The 21,691-nt window shown below is 52.3% G+C and overlaps 1 protein-coding gene across 1 annotated transcript in view; it reads right to left on the bottom strand.

The window, feature by feature from the left end:
- Nucleotides 1-5,331: 5,331 nt before the first annotated feature.
- LOC138371806 (mucin-5AC-like) overlaps nt 5,332-21,691 on the bottom strand; it is a 30,012-nt gene continuing 13,652 nt past the window's right edge. Inside the window, exons 2-3 of the mRNA XM_069336829.1 lie at nt 14,771-15,709; nt 5,332-7,720 (exon numbers count right to left, since the gene is read on the bottom strand). Of these exons, the coding sequence (XP_069192930.1) occupies nt 5,332-7,720; nt 14,771-15,709 (3,328 nt within the window). The remainder of the gene's footprint in view (nt 7,721-14,770; nt 15,710-21,691) is intronic.

Here is a 21,691-nt window from a genome sequence, read left to right as displayed (position 1 = left end):
TGCGGAGCTTAGAGGATCGAGCTACGAGGAAAGACTGAAAGAACTAGACCTTACCACATTGGAGGATAAGAAGAGACATGACAACAACATGTAAGATACTGATAGAAATTGACAAAGTAGAAAGGCAGCGTTGTTCTAAGCTAGGAACAACAGACCGAAGGGTCACAGACGGACACTGGAGAAGCAGACGAGTGACACATCAGGAAAACTTTCTCAGTGTTCGAGATGTCAGTAAGTGGAACAGGTTACATGCACAAGTCGTTAAACCAAATTAGAATTACAATTTTAAATGTAAATATAATAAAAGCGCGAGAAATGTCATTGCATTAATATACGAAAGTTCGGAAGGCGGGGCTAGGAGCCTAGCTCCAACCTGCAAGCACATCTACGTGAGCAAACGCATGCGCGCCTCACGTGTGGGGCCTCATGGCTGAGTAGACGGTGCTCCGGGGTTGTAGTCCTAAGGGCCCTGCGGGTTCGATTCCCGGCGCCGGCAGAGACAAATGGGCAGAGAATAGATTGGTTAGAAAAGCGGGGTCCAAGAGCTAATAGCTGGATTCTGCAGACACAAATAGTAAATCTATCTATATATCTCTCTTCTCGTCCTCCTCCTCCTTTCTTCTCGTCGTCCTCTTCCCCTCTCTTCTCCCCCTCTCCCTCCCCCACCCCTCCCAACAGAAGTCTTCACCAAGTGTTCACATCCCCCAGGGTCAGGCAAGGTATTAAAGACCCGTTTAATACTGAATAACAACTTTAGTGGCACTCTTGGATGTCCCCTTCCCCAGGGAGGGCCTAACCCCCCCAGGGAGGGGGCCCGCCCCCAGGGAGGGCCTAACCCCCCCCCCTCCAGGGAGGGCCCGACCCGCCTTCCCACACACTCAAACACATTACAAAACACCACCAAACAAGTCAACCATTTACCTGGAGCTAGGTATATTGACTTGTTAAGCTGCAATTACAACGAGAGAAGTAATGGGTTGGATAGTTTTGACTGGGTAATATATACAGCTTAAGCTGAAGTAATCTCCTCCAGGTTGTGGGGTGTGGAATGGTGGGATGATAAGTGTCTGGTTGGGTGAAGTGTTCGCTCTAGCAGGTTGAGTCCCAGCTGTGTGTGGTACACGTGACGGCACGACCAACCCGGCGGAGGTGAACAAATCCACAAGGGCCGTGTCGTAACTCAGTCGATTAAGGCAGTGTCTGGGATGCTCTCGGACGTAGGTTCGAATCCTCGTCACGGCCCTTGTGGATTTGTTCATTTGATGCATCACGCTGTTGTGATTTGTGTGTGTAACCCAGGCAGGGGTGTTCTACTGGCTGGAGTAGAGGGGACACTACATTAAAGTTAAATGTTTTATGGTGTTACAACCAAAGTTTGAATAGCAGAAAGTTTATTCTTCCCGACGTCATTGAATAAGTAGGCATCTATCAGTCTCAGGAATATTGGTGTGTGTTTTTATAAGAAAAAATTTTTTTTTTTTTGGTAATATTTGTTTTCGTAATATTTAGTCAGGTGTGGCCGGCGGGCAGTGTCAAAAATAGTGTTGGGGGTCAGAATGTCACCGTGGTACGCTGTTCTCTCTTGAAATATGCTGACCCCAACCAGCCTATGTCCGTCCCATGCCCCCAGAGGCTAGTCCAAGATATCTGCCCTCCAGCATTAGACAGACATTCTTACACATGTAGATGGGTGACACAGCATCTCTTGTTTTCTGTCTTAAATTGTGGCTTGAGCTTGACACTGTTGCCCCTTGTGTGTGTGTTACATTGTGGCTTGTTGAGCTTGACACTGTTGCTCCTTGTGTGTGTGTGTTACATTGTGGCTTGTTGAGCTTGACACTGTTGCTCCTTGTGTGTGTGTGTTACATTGTGGCTTGTTGAGCTTGACACTGTTGCTCCTTGTGTGTGTGTGTTACATTGTGGCTTGTTGAGCTTGACACTGTTGCTCCTTGTGTGTGTGTGTTACATTGTGGCTTGTTGAGCTTGACACTGTTGCTCCTTGTGTGTGTGTTACATTGTGGCTTGTTGAGCTTGACACTGTTGCTCCTTGTGTGTGTGTTACATTGTGGCTTGTTGAGCTTGACACTGTTGCCCCTTGTGTGTGTGTTACATTGTGGCTTGTTGAGCTTGACACTGTTGCTCCTTGTGTGTGTGTTACATTGTGGCTTGTTGAGCTTGACACTGTTGCTCCTTGTGTGTGTGTTACATTGTGGCTAGTTGAGCTTGACACTGTTGTCCCTTGTGTGTGTGTTACATTGTGGCTTGTTGAGCTTGACACTGTTGCCCCTTGTGTGTGTGTTACATTGTGGCTTGTTGAGCTTGACACTGTTGTCCCTTGTGTGTGTGTTACATTGTGGCTTGTTGAGCTTGACACTGTTGTCCCTTGTGTGTGTGTTACATTGTGGCTTGTTGAACTTGACACTGTTGTCCCTTGTGTGTGTTGTTCAATAAATGAATAAATTATGGTCAATAGTAGTTTAGAAAGGTCAGTGTATACCCTAAATGTTATGTTATTCAGGTACTGAATGCCCCAGTATGATGGCCTGCAGTAGTAAGGTTACAGTGTGGTGGTGTGGTCTGCACTACTCTGGGTACAGTACTCACGGATGGTGAAGGCCAATGTTTTTATGGACGAGTTGGCTAGCTGATGCTCCTGTTGGTGGAGGTACTCTGGGTGCTGGTTACTGTTGGTGGTGGTGGAGGTACTGTTGCTGATGGTACTAAGTTATAAACCCCATGTGACCTCATAATGGAGGTCCTCCCCCCCCCCCCTACACTGAGAGTTGTCCCCCACCTGACCATAGTGAGGAGTCGGGGGAAATGAGTGAGTGCAAGCAACTGTGAGTCAATGTGACCGAGGAGGAGATCAGTCACGGATGAGCGTCTTTAAGACAACTTGGAGGCGAGGTGTTGACAGTATATGCGACGACCCGTCTGCTAAAATGACGTCCAGGCGGGAGTGTTGTGGACAAAGGTCTTCAGCCGTCACTTGTGGTGTGAGGCTCTGGCCAGACGGACGCACGTCCTCGCTCCACGAGGAGGAGGAGAATATTCGTGAGTTGTGGAGAAGACTGGGAATCTTCGTCGGGAAGCTGTTGGAGGAGGAATAGTGACGAGTCTCTTTAATAGTAGCGACGACCTGAAGTCAGTCGAGTGGTCGTATCCTGAGGAGTTATGGTGTCAATCCTTCAAGAGAATTGTTTAGGCAGGTGGACAGGATTGGCACCTGTGCCATCAGCCTTCACACTTAAGTCAAGACTGAAAGGAGCAGATTAGTGGCACTCAAATAGGAGTTCTGTGGGCGACTTGACAGAGCATCAAACTTGGACGTGGTGAGACGAGCATCGCTGCTCCAGTATTTTTGCGGTTCATGTTTGGTAGACGGAGTTAGTCCTTCGTTGATGTAGGAGCGATACAGGAGAAGCTGCAAGAGGGCTGGACTTACCAGAGGGGACCCACTGATGGAGGGTCCCTGTAATGATTCACAGGAAGATCAGTCACCATAGAGGCGGCTTGTTGTTTAACAAGACGCTGATCTTCCAGACGAGATAAAGAGGGTTGAGCGGGGGTCAGTATACTACATGGAAGTCATGTAGTATGCCTGACGCAATGAAAGGTGAAGACGTTGATATTTGTGGTATGTATTGTGTACATGTACTCAGCCTGGCTCAGACGGCGGGCTGACTGACGCACCCAGGGTCGCTCAAGAGGAACAAGCAACAGCCTGGCTGAGACAGCTTGGGTACTGATCTAATGGAGGTGTGATGCTATTTTGTAGACCCATTACCTGGTAATGGTATATTATTGTTATTCTCTTATTGTTTGTAATAAATGTTTGTCGATAGACAACTGTGTTTGAGCTTGTCCTTGTGAGGGGTATCTAGGAGAGAGAGAGGGAGGGAGATAACTGCAGGCCAGACGAGCGCGTGCAGAAAACAAAGGGGAACTAGGTTACCCTAAGACAAGGAGAGAGAGAGAGGGTGTCATTGTTGTTCAGTCATGGTGTGAACACATACAATGGGACAGTCCTGAGCCGAACCCCCATTTGTATGACGTTGAGCCCCTTCTCCCTATTAGGTCCATTACCGGGGGACTCCAGTGTGTGCTCTGCTGGTGCTCTGGTGTTGGTGGTGGTGGAAAGGAAGAGACAGTTTTAATTATTTAATCAGCGGCTTCCTTGTGAGGTGAAAGTCTATGCTAAGTTTGTGACCCCTGAGATAATATAGGGAGCCCTGATATACCTATCGCTGCATCACAGTTACAGCCCCGCTCCTGTGCCACTTCGGGCTCACCATAACCCGTGCTACTGGCCACTTTTTGTTCCCAGTAGCTGAATCTCAAACAACCTATCAATGTTTACCTACCAGTGATTACGGGGGAGTGAGGTATAGCGCTCTCTGCCCCGCCTACCTGTCTTGTTGTACCTCCTGTGATACAACTTAACTATTGTGACATTTGATTAATTTGTCGAATCTGGCCTGAAAGTTGTGGCTGGAGGTGGCTTCCACCACTTCTCCCCTCAGTGTACTCGTCTTGGTGTCCGCTCGTGCGGGGTACTGTGTGTGTGGTGTGGGCGCTCCTGGTACACCCGTGTACAGTACCAGCGGGGGTCGACAAAGAGCAAGGGCGGGAGAGTACGGGGCGGGGAGTGAGCCGGATAGCCAGCGCTGGCGGCGGCGGCGGCGGCGATCTTGGTGTACTTGTGGCCGTCTTGTTCCTAGCGGCTCTGCTGTTTTTGTCCTGCCTTCACTGCTGTCCTTGCTAGTGACTGGTGTTTTTGTGTGCTGTGGTGTAATCAACCTGTGTTAGTTTTGTCTATATTATCTCAGTTACCCTATTTCGGCGACCCGTATGGTTTGTGAACCTTCTCTTCTGGCCAAAGGATATGAGATAAACTAAGATTGTGGCCTTCTCTTTCTTCACCTATTCTCTCTCCCTTCTTCCTCCTCTCCACTTCCCTCTCCTCTCTTACCCTTTACCTTCTCCTGCTTAAAGTGTGCCGTTAAGTCACGAATTTTGGCGCCAGTTAAATCCTGCGTTCCTGCGATTACATCACAGTGTGTCTACCCAATCCAGGAGGATCCTGGATTGATGACGTCATTGAGGAGTGGCTGTTGATTGGTGGATTCACCTTTTCACCAGCCAATCCGCTTGCTAAGTCGTCAGTCGTCACATCGACAGTGGGTTTTCCCTCTACCAGCGTACGCACTAACCCGTCTAATTTACCGCCGCTTCTGCTCATTAGTCCCAGAATGTGTTAGTTTTCGGTAGTTATTTTAGTATATTAAACCACTGTCATTTTTACGTTGGGGTCGATAATGTGAAATTTGTTTAAGCGAGAAGAGAACAGGTTGGGGGCGGGTTCCCTAAACTGATGTACTTCCTGGTGGGTCTGTTGTTGTACTTCCTGGTGGGTCTGTTGTTGTACTTCCTGGTGGGTCTGTTGTTGTACTTCCTGGTGGGTCTGTTGTTGTACTTCCTGGTGGGTCTGTTGTTGTACTTCCTGGTGGGTCTGTTGTTGTACTTCCTGGTGGGTCTGTTGTACTTCCTGGTGGGTCTGTTGTACTTCCTGGTGGGTCTGTTGTTGTACTTCCTGGTGGGTCTGTTGATGTACTTCCTGGTGGGTCTGTTGTTGTACTTCCTGGTGGGTCTGTTGTTGTACTTCCTGGTGGGTCTGTTGTTGTACTTCCTGGTGGGTCTGTTGTACTTCCTGGTGGGTCTGTTGTTGTACTTCCTGGTGGGTCTGTTGATGTACTTCCTGGTGGGTCTGTTGTTGTACTTCCTGGTGGGTCTGTTGTTGTACTTCCTGGTGGGTCTGTTGTTGTACTTCCTGGTGGGTCTGTTGTTGTACTTCCTGGTGGGTCTGTTGTTGTACTTCCTGGTGGTCTGTTGTTGTACTTCCTGGTGGGTCTGTTGTTGTACTTCCTGGTGGGTCTGTTGTTGTACTTCCTGGTGGGTCTGTTGTTGATGTACTTCCTGGTGGATCTGTTGTTGTACTTCCTGGTGGGTCTGTTGTTGTACTTCCTGGTGGATCTGTTGTTGTACTTCCTGGTGGGTCTGTTGTACTTCCTGGTGGGTCTGTTGTTGTACTTCCTGGTGGGTCTGTTGTTGTACTTCCTGGTGGGTCTGTTGTTGATGTACTTCCTGGTGGGTCTGTTGTTGATGTACTTCCTGGTGGGTCTGTTGTTGATGTACTTCCTGGTGGGTCTGTTGTTGTACTTCCTGGTGGGTCTGTTGTTGTACTTCCTGGTGGGTCTGTTGTTGATGTACTTCCTGGTGGGTCTGTTGTTGATGTACTTCCTGGTGGGTCTGTTGTTGATGTACTTCCTGGTGGGTCTGTTGTTGTACTTCCTGGTGGGTCTGTTGTTGATGTACTTCCTGGTGGGTCTGTTGTTGATGTACTTCCTGGTGGGTCTGTTGTTGATGTACTTCCTGGTGGGTCTGTTGTTGTACTTCCTGGTGGGTCTGTTGTTGTACTTCCTGGTGGGTCTGTTGTTGTACTTCCTGGTGGGTCTGTTGTTGATGTACTTCCTGGTGGATCTGTTGTTGTACTTCCTGGTGGGTCTGTTGTTGTACTTCCTGGTGGGTCTGTTGTTGATGTACTTCCTGGTGGGTCTGTTGTTGTACTTCCTGGTGGGTCTGTTGTTGTACTTCCTGGTGGGTCTGTTGTTGATGTACTTCCTGGTGGGTCTGTTGTTGTACTTCCTGGTGGGTCTGTTGTTGTACTTCCTGGTGGGTCTGTTGTTGTACTTCCTGGTGGGTCTGTTGTTGATGTACTTCCTGGTGGATCTGTTGTTGTACTTCCTGGTGGGTCTGTTGTTGTACTTCCTGGTGGGTCTGTTGTTGATGTACTTCCTGGTGGATCTGTTGTTGTACTTCCTGGTGGATCTGTTGTTGTACTTCCTGGTGGGTCTGTTGTTGTACTTCCTGGTGGGTCTGTTGTTGATGTACTTCCTGGTGGATCTGTTGTTGTACTTCCTGGTGGATCTGTTGTTGTACTTCCTGGTGGGTCTGTTGTTGTACTTCCTGGTGGGTCTGTTGTTGTACTTCCTGGTGGGTCTGTTGATGTACTTCCTGGTGGGTCTGTTGTTGTACTTCCTGGTGGGTCTGTTGTTGTACTTCCTGGTGGGTCTGTTGTTGTACTTCCTGGTGGGTCTGTTGTTGTACTTCCTGGTGGATCTGTTGTTGTACTTCCTGGTGGCCTGTTGTTGTACTTCCTGGTGGGTCTGTTGTTGTACTTCCTGGTGGGTCTGTTGTTGTACTTCCTGGTGGGTCTGTTGTTGTACTTCCTGGTGGGTCTGTTGATGTACTTCCTGGTGGGTCTGTTGTTGTACTTCCTGGTGGGTCTGTCGTTGTTGTACTTCCTGGTGGGTCTGTTGTTGTACTTCCTGGTGGGTCTGTTGTTGTACTTCCTGGTGGGTCTGTTGTTGTACTTCCTGGTGGGTCTGTTGTTGTACTTCCTGGTGGGTCTGTTGTTGTACTTCCTGGTGGGTCTGTTGTTGTACTTCCTGGTGGGTCTGTTGTTGTACTTCCTGGTGGGTCTGTTGTTGTACTTCCTGGTGGGTCTGTTGTTGTACTTCCTGGTGGGTCTGTTGTTGTACTTCCTGGTGGGTCTGTTGTTGTTGTACTTCCTGGTGGGGTGGGCGTGGAGTGCCGTGTGGGCGGCGGGGGGGGGGGGGACAGACTAGCGGGCAACACGTCAACAAATGCCAAGGATGCGCTGAACGTTGAACAAAAAGTAGTTTTTAGCGAACTACGATGTGCCCGGGGACCCCACACGCCACCGTCTGGATCAGCCTGGCTGTGATGGCCAGCTGGCCCATCACACCACAAGCACACAAACAGGGGCGCCGGTGGCTGTGTGGATAGCACGCTAGACACGTAATTCTGTGACCCGGGTTCGATTTCTGGCGCCGGCGAGAAACAGTGGGCACAGTTTTTTCACCCTGATGCCCCTGTTGCCTTGCAGTAGATAGGTATCTGGGAGTTACAGGTGTTACGGGTTGCTTCCTTTGTGTGTGTGGGGGAAAAAATTAGTAGTAACAGTTGATTGACAGTTGAGAGGCGGGCCGAAAGAGCAGAGTTCAACCCCCGCAAGCACAACTAGGTGAATACACAACAGCTGTGAGGCTGTTTTGGGGCGGTAAGAGTAAAATAACTCTGGAAATCTTCCACAGGTAATGTTCAGGTGGGCATAAAGATACCCGCAAAAGATAATGAGGAAATATGTTGGCATCACCAAGCCATCCTCCAGCTGGGGCGAGACTTACTGTGATGAGAATATCAATATGATGGACCGCCAAGACGTACAAATTTGTATTATTAATTGTAGTCTGGAATACTGAGGCGGGGTCCAGGAGCTAGGCCTGGGTGAGGTGAGGCGGGGCCCAGGAGCTTAGGTCTGGGTGGGTGAGGTGAGGCGGTGGACCAGGAGCTAGGTCTGGGTGGGTGAGGTGAGGCGGGGTCCAGGAGCTAGGCCTGGGTGAGTGAGGCGAGGCGGGGTCCAGGAGCTAGGTCTGGGTGGGTGAGGTGAGGCGGGGTCCAGGAGCTAGGCCTGGGTGAGTGAGGCGAGGCGGGGTCCAGGAGCTAGGTCTGGGTGGGTGAGGTGAGGCGGGGTTCAGGAGCTAGGCCTGGGTGAGTGAGGCGAGGCGGGGTCCAGGAGCTAGGCCTGGGTGGGTGAGGTGAGGCGGGGTCCAGGAGCTAGGCCTGGGTGGGTGAGGTGAGGCGAGGCGGGGTCCAGGAGCTAGGCCTGGGTGGGTGAGGTGAGGCGGGGTCCAGGAGCTAGGCCTGGGTGGGTGAGGTGAGGCGAGGCGGGGTCCAGGAGCTAGGCCTGGGTGGGTGAGGTGAGGCGGGGTCCAGGAGCTAGGCCTGGGTGGGTGAGGTGAGGCGAGGCGGGGTCCAGGAGCTAGGCCTGGGTGGGTGAGGTGAGGCGGGGTCCAGGAGCTAGGCCTGGGTGGGTGAGGTGAGGCGAGGCGGGGTCCAGGAGCTAGGCCTGGGTGGGTGAGGTGAGGCGGGGTCCAGGAGCTAGGCCTGGGTGAGTGAGGCGAGGCGGGGTCCAGGAGCTAGGCCTGGGTGGGTGAGGTGAGGCGGGGTCCAGGAGCTAGGCCTGGGTGGGTGAGGTGAGGCGGGGTCCAGGAGCTAGGCCTGGGTGGGTGAGGTGAGGCGGGGTCCAGGAGCTAGGCCTGGGTGGGTGAGGTGAGGCGGGGTCCAGGAGCTAGGCCTGGGTGGGTGAGGTGAGGCGGGGTCCAGGAGCTAGGCCTGGGTGGGTGAGGTGAGGCGGGGTCCAGGAGCTAGGCCTGGGTGGGTGAGGCGAGGCGGGGTCCAGGAGCTAGGCCTGGGTGGGTGAGGTGAGGCGGGGTCCAGGAGCTAGGCCTGGGTGGGTGAGGTGAGGCGGGGCGGGGTCCAGGAGCTAGGCCTGGGTGGGTGAGGTGAGGCGGGGTCCAGGAGCTAGGCCTGGGTGGGTGAGGTGAGGCGGGGTCCAGGAGCTAGGCCTGGGTGGGTGAGGTGAGGCGGGGACCAGTAGCTAGGCCTGGGTGGGTGAGGTGAGGCGGGGTCCAGGAGCTAGGCCTGGGTGGGTGAGGTGAGGCGGGGTCCAGGAGCTAGGCCTGGGTGGGTGAGGTGTGGCAGGGTCCAGGAGCTAGGCCTGGGTGAGTGAGGTGAGGCAGGGTCCAGGAGCTAGGCCTGGGTGGGTGAGGTGAGGCGGGGTCCAGGAGCTAGGCCTGGGTGGGTGAGGTGAGGCGGGGTCCAGGAGCTAGGCCTGGGTGGGTGAGGTGAGGCGGGGTCCAGGAGCTAAGCCTGGGTGAGTGAGGTGAGGCAGGGTCCAGGAGCTAGGCCTGGGTGGGTGAGGTGAGGCGGGGTCCAGGAGCTAGGCCTGGGTGGGTGAGGCGAGGCGGGGTCCAGGAGCTAGGCCTGGGTGGGTGAGGTGAGGCGGGGTCCAGGAGCTAGGCCTGGGTGGGTGAGTGAGGTGAGGCGGGGTCCAGGAGCTAGGCCTGGGTGGGTGAGGTGAGGCGGGGTCCAGGAGCTAGGCCTGGGTGAGTGAGGCGAGGCGGGGTCCAGGAGCTAGGCCTGGGTGAGCGAGGTGAGGCGGGGACCAGGAGCTAGGCCTGGGTGAGTGAGGCGGGGCGGGGTCCAGGAGCTAGGCCTGGGTGGGTGAGGCGAGGCGGGGTCCAGGAGCTAGGCCTGGGTGAGCGAGGTGAGGCGGGGTCCAGGAGCTAGGCCTGGGTGAGTGAGGTGAGGCGGGGCGGGGTCCAGGAGCTAGGCCTGGGTGGGTGAGGTGAGGCGGGGTCCAGGAGCTAGGCCTGGGTGGGGTGAGGTGAGGCGGGGACCAGGAGCTAGGCCTGGGTGAGCGAGGTGAGGCGGGGTCCAGGAGCTAGGCCTGGGTGAGTGAGGTGAGGCGGGGCGGGGTCCAGGAGCTAGGCCTGGGTGGGTGAGGTGAGGCGGGGTCCAGGAGCTAGGCCTGGGTGGGGTGAGGTGAGGCGGGGTCCAGGAGCTAGGCCTGGGTGGGTGAGGTGAGGCGGGGTCCAGGAGCTAGGCCTGGGTGGGGTGAGGTGAGGCGGGGTCCAGGAGCTAGGCCTGGGTGGGTGAGGTGAGGCACGGTCCAGGAGCTAGGCCTGGGTGGGTGAGGTGAGGCGGGGTCCAGGAGCTAGGCCTGGGTGGGTGAGGTGAGGCGGGGTCCAGGAGCTAGGCCTGGGTGAGTGAGGTGAGGCGGGGTCCAGGAGCTAGGCCTGGGTGGGTGAGGTGAGGCGGGGTCCAGGAGCTAGGCCTGGGTGGGTGAGGTGAGGCAGGGTCCAGGAGCTAGGCCTGGGTGGGTGAGGTGAGGCGGGGTCCAGGAGCTAGGCCTGGGTGAGTGAGGTGCGCGCGCACAGTGGCGCGTGTTGGGAATGCACGTCACCTTGAAGGAACCTGATTTTGCACCACTCCGCCTTGGTCACCTTCACCTGCTCCTACTGTAATGGATGACCTGTCCTGCTGACGACTGTCCGTCTGTCTGTCCACCTCCCACCTACTGACGTCTGCCTGCCTCCCCCCCCCCCCCCCCCCCCACCACTTCCCCTCACAAGAAGAATGTGAACATCAGAATAGTTAATTTAAACCACAATACAAGAAGGCCAGTAGGCGACGCATCATATATCAGGCCTCACAATCCCTGTAGACACTATTAGGTAAGCCTCTTCACTGGTTTAAATCTCTCATTGCTGATAAATAGCTTCACACGCCTCGGGGAGCCAATATAAACAGCTATGTCTATGTTTATCCGGGTTCTCCGGGGATATTTGTTAGCTTTGATTGGTCTGGATATCCTCCTATATGTTTTTTTTTTTTTTTTTTTTTTTTTTTTTTTTTTTTTTAGCTTGGGTACAGAGCCTATCTGTACTTATTAGTGACTAAAGGGAAGCGAGATCTTTGTTTTTATGCCCAGCTTAATTGGTCTTGTGCTGACAATCAAATCCGTGTCGAATCTGGCCTTAAAGATGTGGATGGAGGTGGCTTCTACAACTTTATTTTTTTATTTATTTATATACAAGAAGGTACACTGGGATTGTGAGGATACATAGCATAGTAATTACAATCTTGTAAAGCCACTAGTACACGCAGCGTTTCGGGCAGAACTTCTTTCCGAGCGGTTTACTTGTTAACTATTCGTACATGGCACAAGTATTTCCTTACATTTCATAGACTCATTTGCGGTTTCCAGTTCCCACTTATGCTACAATACTATCCTGTATAATGGTTTATAGAGTATATAGATCAAGAATTACCTGCAAGCTCATATATTATGCCCATCTCATTACATAATTTTAATTATCCTCCTCAAAATATTGATTTGTGGAACCAGTTGCCACGTGGCGTGGTGGTGGTGGGCTCCCATGATTGTTTCAAGCGTGGGTTGGACATGTATATGAGTGGGATTGGGTGGTTATAAATAGGAGCTGCCTCGTATGGGCCAATAGGCCTTCTGCAGTTACCTGTATTCTTATGTTCTTATCCTGCACGCGCACACAGACACACACACACACACAGTACCCGGAAGTGGAAAAGGTTAAAGAGGTGCACAATTCAGGCCGTCCTCTCGGGGTGGACATCGCGTCAATTTTGCTCTCCGCTGTGATTTCTAATACATCTAACTTTGCCGTGGGAGATTTTGACGTTAAAGTACTGTGTGTTGTGCGAGAGAACAGGTTGTATATTTAGCTCAAGAACTGAACCGCCCTAAAATCATTTAACAAAGCCAGTTATACTCTCCATAAGCCAGTACCACACTTGTGGCACAGTAGGTTGAGGAACACTACCACAAGTCTCTGGACTAAGCAGTTTACATCTGTGGTGAGCCACATGATTGATCATACTTGAAGTTAAAGAAAAACTGGCGTGTCCAGTGTGCTAGTATGCTCCGGGTACCCCCGTGGTCGCCAGGCACTCCTCCTCCCCCTCCCAGTACCAACCTTGTAGTTCCGTTTGTTTCCCAAGGGCGCCCCTTGTCTCTACGCTCACAGTATACTCCTGGGGGTTTAATGGTAAAGGTTTGCACAGAGAAAAGTGAACTTTTCAGTCGAACAGTTGAAATTCTGGTGACTTTTCAGTCAGGGACAGGCCGCCAGCCGGTCTCTGGGCCGGGGACCGATAGGCCGCCAGCCGGTCTCTGGGCCGGGGACCGACAGGCCGCCAGCCGGTCTCTGGGCCGGGGACCGACAGGCCGCCAGCCGGTCTCTGGGCCGGGGACCGACAGGCCGCCAGCCGGTCTCTGGGCCGGGGACCGACAGGCCGCCAGCCGGTCTCTGGGCAGGGGACCGACAGGCCGCCAGCCGGTCTCTGGGCAGGGGACCGACATTCCTCTCTTCCACCTAGCTATATCGTGCGCGAATACGTCCTTGAGAGCGTAAATCTGCGTCACCTGAAGGTCACGCCTAAGAAGGTCACAGCTAAGATCACAGCCACAAACAATATCCTAGACACTGTATGAAGCACTTCCTTCACAAACTAATACAAAGTATCTGTAACGCTGTGCTTATTGACTGGCCTTGTATACGATAAGAACATAATTCATAATATAAAATACAGAAGGCCTATTGACCCATACGGGGCCACTCGTATTTATATCCACCTAAACTCGTTCATATGTTACGGGCTATTCATGCCCGTGCCACCTCTTGGATGGCTTAATCTTCATTAATCAACCAATCGTTCGTATAATTAGTATTGTCTGATCCACCTTTTGTTTACCGCGGGGATGATCGTCCCCGCGGCCCAGTCCTCGACCAGGCCTCCACCCCCAGGAAGCAGCCCGTGACAGCTGACTAACACCCAGGTACCTATTTTGCTGCTAGGTAACAGGGGCATAGGGTGAACAAAACTATCTCCATTGTTTCTCGCCGGTGCCTGGGATCGAACCCAGGATCACAAGTCAAGCGTACGGTCCGCTCGGCCGACCGGCTCCCTAGCCGGTCGGCCGAGGCTATTTCCCCATCAGCCCGCCGGCACTCTGATGGTAATCTTGGGCATAGTATTTTTTATCAAATCGCCTCATTCTTTGGGGCACACGTGAGGAACACAAATCAGCTTGCAGATTGGCTGTGTCCTCTACTTGGGTGGCTGTTCTGTGTCTACTGCCATGGAAATGAAAATTGAAATAAGTTTATTGAGGTAAAATACACACAAAGGGATGAGGTAGCTCAAGCTATTCTCACCCCGTTCAGTACATCGTGTTAATACATACATAGACACACATCACAAACAATAAACATATTACCAAACACTCTGAGATAAACATCTACATTTCCTACTGCCATGGAAATCTTGGTGTAATCTGCAACTGATGATATAATACTATAGTGACAATCAATTCAGGCGTGTGAGACATACTGCCCTTTGCAAGCACACCGACGACCCGCACAAAGAATACTGTAATTTGGTCATTTAATGGCCAAAATTGCAGTTTTTATAATTTAAACTATTACCTTTTAATAGATTTCAAAAGAAACAAGACTCCAGCTGTGAGGCAAGCGAGTTATGACAACAGTTCATATTGAACTGTTGTCATTTTTGTACAATGTATTTGTTTCTGCTGCATAGAAGTCTATGTTGTCGTGTCAAATTGTTTTTTATTTTGTTAAACTACTTCATTACTTTGCATTCATGAATGTGACTAGCCGCTAAACCATTTGTATGCACATTGTGTGTTTCTAATTTTAAGTAATAAAAATATTCTGCAATAATTTTTATTAAATGACTTCAATTAGTTGTGGTGTGTGGCCCTCATGACAGGACAAATGTGGCCCATATGGCCCTCGAGGGGACCCTCAGTTTGACATTCCTGCTATAGTGTGTGTCCTTGTCTATATCTGATACGAGACTGAGAAAGAGCACTGTAACAAGTACGGTACCTTGCGGGACTGAGCTTTTCACGCTGGGTGATCCGGATTTTACTGTGTTGACTATTACACTCTGGGTTCTGTTCGTTAGGAAGTTAAAGATCTATCGCTCTACTGTGCCAGTAATTCCTCTTGTGCGCAGTTTGTGTCCAATAACACCATGGTCACATTTGTCGAAAGATTTCGCGAAATCGGTGTCTTCCCTGGTACCTGAGGCCATGCTATAGTGGTCTAGGAGTGGTGAGAGGCAGGAGTGCTGAGTTCCGAACCCGTGTTGTCTAGGGTTGTGTAGATGTTGTCATTCCATGTGTGTTGTAACCTTAGTTCCTAGCACTCAAACACTTATGGTGTGTGTTATGTCAGAAATTTTATTATGTAGGATTTTGCATTGGCTTTACTACCTCCTTTGTGAAGTGGCGGGATGCGTCCACGTGGACGGGGCTGGCGCGCGGGGGCTGGCCCACGTGGGCGCGCGGGGGCTGGCCCACGTGGGCGCGCGGGGGCTGGCCCCACGTGGGCGCGCGGGGGCTGGCCCCACGTGGGCGCGCGGGGGCTGGCCCACGTGGGCGCGCGGGGGCTGGCCCACGTGGGCGCGCGGGGGCTGGCCCCACGTGGGCGCGCGGGGGCTGGCCCCACGTGGGCGCGCGGGGGCTGGCCCCACGTGGGCGCGCGGGGGCTGGCCCCACGTGGGCGCGCGGGGGCTGGCCCCACGTGGGCGCGCGGGGGCTGGCCCCACGTGGGCGCGCGGGGGCTGGCCCCACGTGGGCGCGCGGGGGCTGGCCCCACGTGGGCGCGCGGGGGCTGGCCCCACGTGGGCGCGCGGGGGCTGGCCCCACGTGGGCGCGCGGGGGCTGGCCCCACGTGGGCGCGCGGGGGCTGGCCCCACGTGGGCGCGCGGGGGCTGGCCCCACGTGGGCGCGCGGGGGCTGGCCCCACGTGGGCGCGCGGGGGCTGGCCCCACGTGGGCGCGCGGGGGCTGGCCCCACGTGGGCGCGCGGGGGCTGGCCCCACGTGGGCGCGCGGGGGCTGGCCCCACGTGGGCGCGGGCCCCACGTGGGCGCGGGCCCCACGTGGGCGCGGGCCCCACGTGGGCGCTGGCCCCACGTGGGCGCGCGGGGGCTGGCCCCACGTGGGCGCGCGGGGGCTGGCCCACGTGGGGGCTGGCGCACGAGGGCCCGCGCGGGCTGGCGCACGTGGGCGCGCGGGGGCTGGCCCACGTGGGGGCTGGCCTGCGCGGGCTGGCGCGCGCGGGGGCTGGCCCACGTGGGGGCTGGCGCACGTGCACCAGGAAAATATTCCTGGTAAGTACAACGTTGTGGAATGTTTCCTCCTGGCAAACACTGCAGATATGAATAAATCTGTGCACGTTGTGCAAGGTTGCAACACGAGTGCCAGTGTTCGCCAGGGTCACAATCATCCGCTTCACTATAAGCTTACCAATATAGTGAGGCGCCCCATAAGCGGCCGCCTCATATTGAGCTTAGTGCACACACCCTGGGTAGTCTGGGGGTAATTCAAGTAGCAGCCGTTAGTAAGTATATAGGAGCCGCTAGTAAGTATATAGGAGCCGCTAGTAAGTATATAGGAGCCGCTAGTAAGTATATAGGAGCCGCTAGTAAGTATATAGGAGCCGCTGGTAAGTATATAGGAGCCGCTGGTAAGTATATAGGAGCCGCTGGTAAGTATATAGGAGCCGCTAGGTAAGTATATAGGAGCCGCTAGTAAGTATATAGGAGCCGCTAGTAAGTATATAGGAGCCGCTAGTAAGTATATAGGAAGCCGCTAGTAAGTATATAGGAGCCGCTAGTAAGTATATAGGAGCCGCTGGTAAAGTATATAGGAGCCGCTGGTAAGTATATAGGAGCCGCTGGTAAGTATATAGGAGCCGCTAGTAAGTGCTTGCTAATAAGTAGCAGCCGCCTGGCGGCCAAAACCGAGCTGGTCGTGTTTATGGAATAAGGAGAGAGGGAAAGTGAAGCATGAACCCCCGAACTAACGGGAAACTGTTTCAAATGGATTCAGTTTAGGTTGAGGAAAGACCAGGGTAAATACCGGTTGGGGAAACAGGTGTTGATTTATGGACCAGATTACAGGGTAACATATACACCTGGGCTTGCTGGGTTGTTTCACGCGCAAGTTAAACGTATTTTTAATTGAAAGAGTGTACATAGGAACCATCTCTCATTGGTCAATAGGCCTTCTGAAGCTACCGTTATTAAGTTCTTAAGTCATTGTAGCCAATAAGTTCACACTTGTATACAAAAAAGGTACAGTGGGTTGAGAGTACATAGCATTGGTGTTCTTGCATTCTTGCAAAGACACTCACACGCCAACCTCTACTCTTACAAATTACGTCTGAATTTGGCCGTTTGCCCGAAAATGGACGTAATTTAAATATTAAACAGAATTGAAAATAATTTTTATATTTTTTTCCAAAACAGCAAGTTAAGGGGGTCAACTTACTCTGTTGACTCTTGGAGAATTTCCTGCCCCTCTACTAAAGTTTCAAAACGTCATGGAAAAAGTTAATTGAAAGTTTCCTCTCTTAACCTTACCGAGTAAGCCGGAGGACTCAAACAGAAAACGGGAGAGTACATCACTTTCGTGAGCCGATTTCATTTCAAATTACGTAAATTTTTGGCCATAGGGCGCATACCAGTGAAAAGCGACGGTATTTCCGCCTAACTCTCACGCACTCCCCCCCCCCCCCCCGCTATCCACCGACTCAAAACCCGGCCACTAACCCTATGTACAAATGAATAAAAATGGGCTGATGACACCTGGCATGAACCCGGGGAGTGTCGACTCGCCTTCCGGGGAGTGTCGACCCGCCTTCCGGGGAGTGTCGACCCGCCTTCCGGGGAGTGTCGACCCGCCTTCCGGGGAGTGTCGACCCGCCTTCCGGGGAGTGTCGACCCGCCTTCCGGGGAGTGTCGACCCGCCTTCCGGGGAGTGTCGACCCGCCTTCCGGGGAGTGTCGACCCGCCTTCCGGGGAGTGTCGACCCGCCTTCCGGGGAGTGTCGACCCGCCTTCCGGGGAGTGTCGACCCGCCTTCCGGGGAGTGTCGACCCGCCTTCCGGGGAGTGTCGACCCGCCTTCCGGGGAGTGTCGACCCGCCTTCCGGTGTAACAAACTAGCTGTTGTAGGCATGACCCAGAATGTTCGAGAAACCACGGGGTAGGAGGGACCTGACCCCAAGCACATGGTCGCATCCCCAGGGGGGGGGAGATAGGCGGTGAAAATAACTGCCGCCTTTGTTCACAATTTCGTATAATGAATTATTCCACTTTATTCAGTAATTCAGAGAAATTAGTCTTCATTCAAATTGTATAATATTCCTGTTTATAGTATCAAGAGTATCCTGATTGTTAGAATAATGAGTTAAGTCACCATTAGTGACGTCACGAGCCGGGACTAGACCTCGGCGCGGAACAATTTGGCCGACCTGAGGTCACAGGTCATCAGAGTTTCCACGTCCACTAATTCTCAAATGTCAAATAGCCATTTTGTAAACGGAAATAGCCCTTCCCTAAGACGCTTGTGTAATTAACTTCAGCTAAAAGAACTCAACCAATCTGGGTCATTCAGTGCAACAGAGGTTAGTTGTTAAACTTAACAGTTTAGTTTAACAAGAGTTACTAGCAAGCCTTGCTAGTAACTTAGTAAAACTAGGCGGAAGAATACTCTGCTCGGGCTCCTGGGTAGAGGAGCATCAGAGAGGAGACAGTGTGGCAGAAACAACGACCAGGGGAAGGTGTCCATCCCACCGCTGCCACCAATGTAACATGGGGGGGGGGGGTATTCCGTACTCTCCCACCCCCACTCTGATATATTCATCATGTTGGATATATTCATCAGCGGAGCCTGGAGTGCCGGCCATGGTCCCCTCAAGACTCCCTCCCTCGCCCCCAGCAACACCATAATGGTCCCAGGATGGGCCCAATCGTCGTCGTCTCCTGGTGTGTGGTCATCAGGTGATGGTTGTCTTAAAGATGTACCGGTGTGGCAGGTGGACGAGTAACTCCGTGATCAATCGTGGCCCGGGACAGTTGATGGGCGTGATCCCATCACGCCCATCACCTGGCCACAGCCTCGGCCCATCACCACCTGTACCCACTGGTTGATACCTGGTTGATGAGGTTCTGGGAGTTCTTCTACTCCCCAAGCCCGGCCCGAGGCCAGGCTTGACTTGTGAGAGTTTGGTCCACCAGGCTGTTGCTTGGAGCGGCCCGCAGGCCCACATACCCACCACAGCCCGGTTGGTCCGGCACTCCTTGGAGGAATAAATCTAGTTTCCTCTTGAAAATGTCCACAGTTGTTCCGGCAATATTTCTTATGCTTGCTGGGAGGACGTTGAACAACCGCGGACCTCTGATGTTTATACAGTGTTCTCTGATTGTGCCTATGGCACCTCTGCTCTTCATTGGTTCTATTCTACATTTTCTTCCATGTCGTTCACTCCAGTACGTTGTTATTTTACTGTGTAGATTTGGTACTTGGCCCTCCAGTATCTTCCAGGTGTATATTATTTGATATCTCTCTCGTCTTCTTTCTAGTGAGTACATTTGGAGGGCTTTGAGACGATCCCAATAATTTAGGTGCTTTATTGCGTCTATGCGTGCCGTATATGTTCTCTGTATTCCCTCTATTTCAGCAATCTCTCCTGCTCTGAAGGGGGAAGTGAGTACTGAGCAGTACTCAAGACGGGACAACACAAGTGACTTGAAGAGTACAACCATTGTGATGGGATCCCTGGATTTGAAAGTTCTCGTAATCCATCCTATTATTTTTCTGGCTGTCGCAATATTTGCTTGGTTATGCTCCTTAAACATTAGGTCGTCAGACATTATTATTCCCAAATCCTTTACATGCTGTTTTCCTACTATGGGTACATTTGATCGTGTTTTGTACTCTGTATTATGTTTAAGGTCCTCATTTTTACCGTACCTGAGTACCTGGAATTTATCACTGTTAAACATCATGTTATTTTCTGATGCCCAGTCGAAAACTTTATTAATATCAGCTTGAAGTTTTTCAATGTCCTCAGCCGAGGTAATTTTCATACTGATTTTTGTGTCATCTGCAAAGGATGATACGAAGCTGTGACTTGTATTTTTGTCTATATCTGATATGAGAATAAGGAAAAGCAGCGGTGCAAGGACTGTACCCTGAGGTACAGAGCTTTTCACTGCACTTGGACTAGATTTTATATGGTTGACAGTTACTCGCTGAGTCCTGTTTGACAGAAAACTGAGTATCCAGCGTCCTACTTTACCGGTTATTCCCATTGACTTCATTTTGTGTGCTATCACGCCATGGTCACATTTATCGAAAGCCTTTGCGAAGTCCGTGTATATCACATCAGCATTCTGTTTCTCTTCTAATGCCTCAGTGACTTTGTCGTAGTGCTCAAGTAGCTGTGAGAGGCACGATCTTCCCGCTCGAAATCCATGTTGGCCTGGGTTGTGAAGGTCATTGGTCTCCATGAAATTGGTGACCTGACTCCTAATCACTCTCTCAAATACTTTTATGATGTGCGATGTTAGTGCAACTGGTCTATAATTTTTTGCCAATGCTTTGCTCCCTCCCTTGTTTAGAGGGGCTATGTCTGCTACTTTAAGTGCATCTGGTATCTTCCCCGTGTCCAAGCTCCTCTTCCACACTATACTGAGTGCCTGTGCTACCGGCACTTTGCATTTCTTTATAAATATTGAATTCCATGAGTCTGGACCTAGGGCCGAGTGCATGGGCATGTTTTCAATTTCTTTTTCAAAATTTAGTGCGCTCGTGTTTATATCAGTTATATTTACAGGGGTTTGAATATCCCGCATAAAGAAATTGTCAGGATCTTCCACCTTCATGTTGTTTATTGGAGTGCTAAACATGTCCTCATACTGCTTTTTTAGGATTTCACTAATTTCTTTGTCATCCTCCGTGTATGAACCTTCACTTGTACGAATAGGTCCAATACTGGCAGTGGTTTTTGCTTTTGATTTCGCATATGAGAAGAAATATTTTGGATTTTTCTTTATTTCCTGAATTGCTTTCTGTTCTAACTGCCTTTCTTCAGTACAGGCATTAGGTGACACAAAACGTGCCCAACCATTTCTGTCCCATCTGGGATAATGATCCGGGATCCCCTCTGGCGAGTGGTCGCTCTCATTGTCAGTCATTATCATATCATTAGTCTCGGGCGTCATCTTCGCGTAGTCATTATACACGAGCAGTGATGTTGTTTGACGGGTGCAGCGCCTCAAGGTCGCCCGGTGTTGCTGCTCCTTATGTGTTACTGACGACACCCTCCTGGTGGCCCCGGTGTTGCTGCTCCTTATGTGTTACTGACGTCCTCCTCCTGGTGGCCCCGGTGTTGCTGCTCCTTATATGTTACTGACGTCCTCCTCCTGGTGGCCCCGGTGTTGCTGCTCCTTATGTGTTACTGACGACACCCTCCTGGTGGCCCCGGTGTTGCTGCTCCTTATGTGTTACTGACGTCCTCCTCCTGGTGGCTCCGGTGTTGCTGCTCCTTATGTGTTACTGACGTCCTCCTCCTGGTGGCCCCGGTGTTGCTGCTCCTTATATGTTACTGACGTCCTCCTCCTGGTGGCCCCGGTGTTGCTGCTCCTTATATGTTACTGACGTCCTCCTCCTGGTGGCCCCGGTGTTGCTGCTCCTTATGTGTTACTGACGTCCTCCTCCTGGTGGCCCCGGTGTTGCTGCTCCTTATATGTTACTGACGTCCTCCTCCTGGTGGCCCCGGTGTTGCTGCTCCTTATGTGTTACTGACGTCCTCCTCCTGGTGGCCCCGGTGTTGCTGCTCCTTATGTGTTGCTGACGTCCTCCTCCTGGTGGCCCCGGTGTTGCTGCTCCTTATATGTTACTGACGTCCTCCTCCTGGTGGCCCCGGTGTTGCTGCTCCTTATGTGTTACTGACGTCCTCCTCCTGGTGGATGGCGTCCTGGAGACCATTAACAGGACACCTGTTAATGGTCTAAACATTCCATTCACTTGGGCTTCTCTGATGGCTCGGTGGAAGAGCTTCCGCCTCACACCGTCGGGTCGGGGGTTCGAGCCTCCTAGTGATGCCTAAGGGAATGAGATGTGGTGTAGTTACGTGCTAAGGTTGGAGATGGCGACTTTGTTGAGTAGGAAGTCCTTGGTTGTGTCGGGGAAGGCCTGCTGGCCCGGAGTCTGGAGGCTAACACTTGACTGAAGTCTGGGCTCCTGCGTCACAGCTGCTTCTTGGCCACAGCTGCTCCTTGGCCACAGCTGCTCCTTGGCCACAGCTGCTCCTTGACCACAGCTCGCCGGGTGTAAGTGAGAG

Source organism: Procambarus clarkii, chromosome 37 (genome assembly GCF_040958095.1).
Source record: "Procambarus clarkii isolate CNS0578487 chromosome 37, FALCON_Pclarkii_2.0, whole genome shotgun sequence".
Lineage (NCBI taxonomy): Eukaryota > Metazoa > Arthropoda > Malacostraca > Decapoda > Cambaridae > Procambarus > Procambarus clarkii.
Note: the sequence above shows the minus strand (reverse complement) of the source record. Positions and strands in the feature narration are given on the sequence as shown.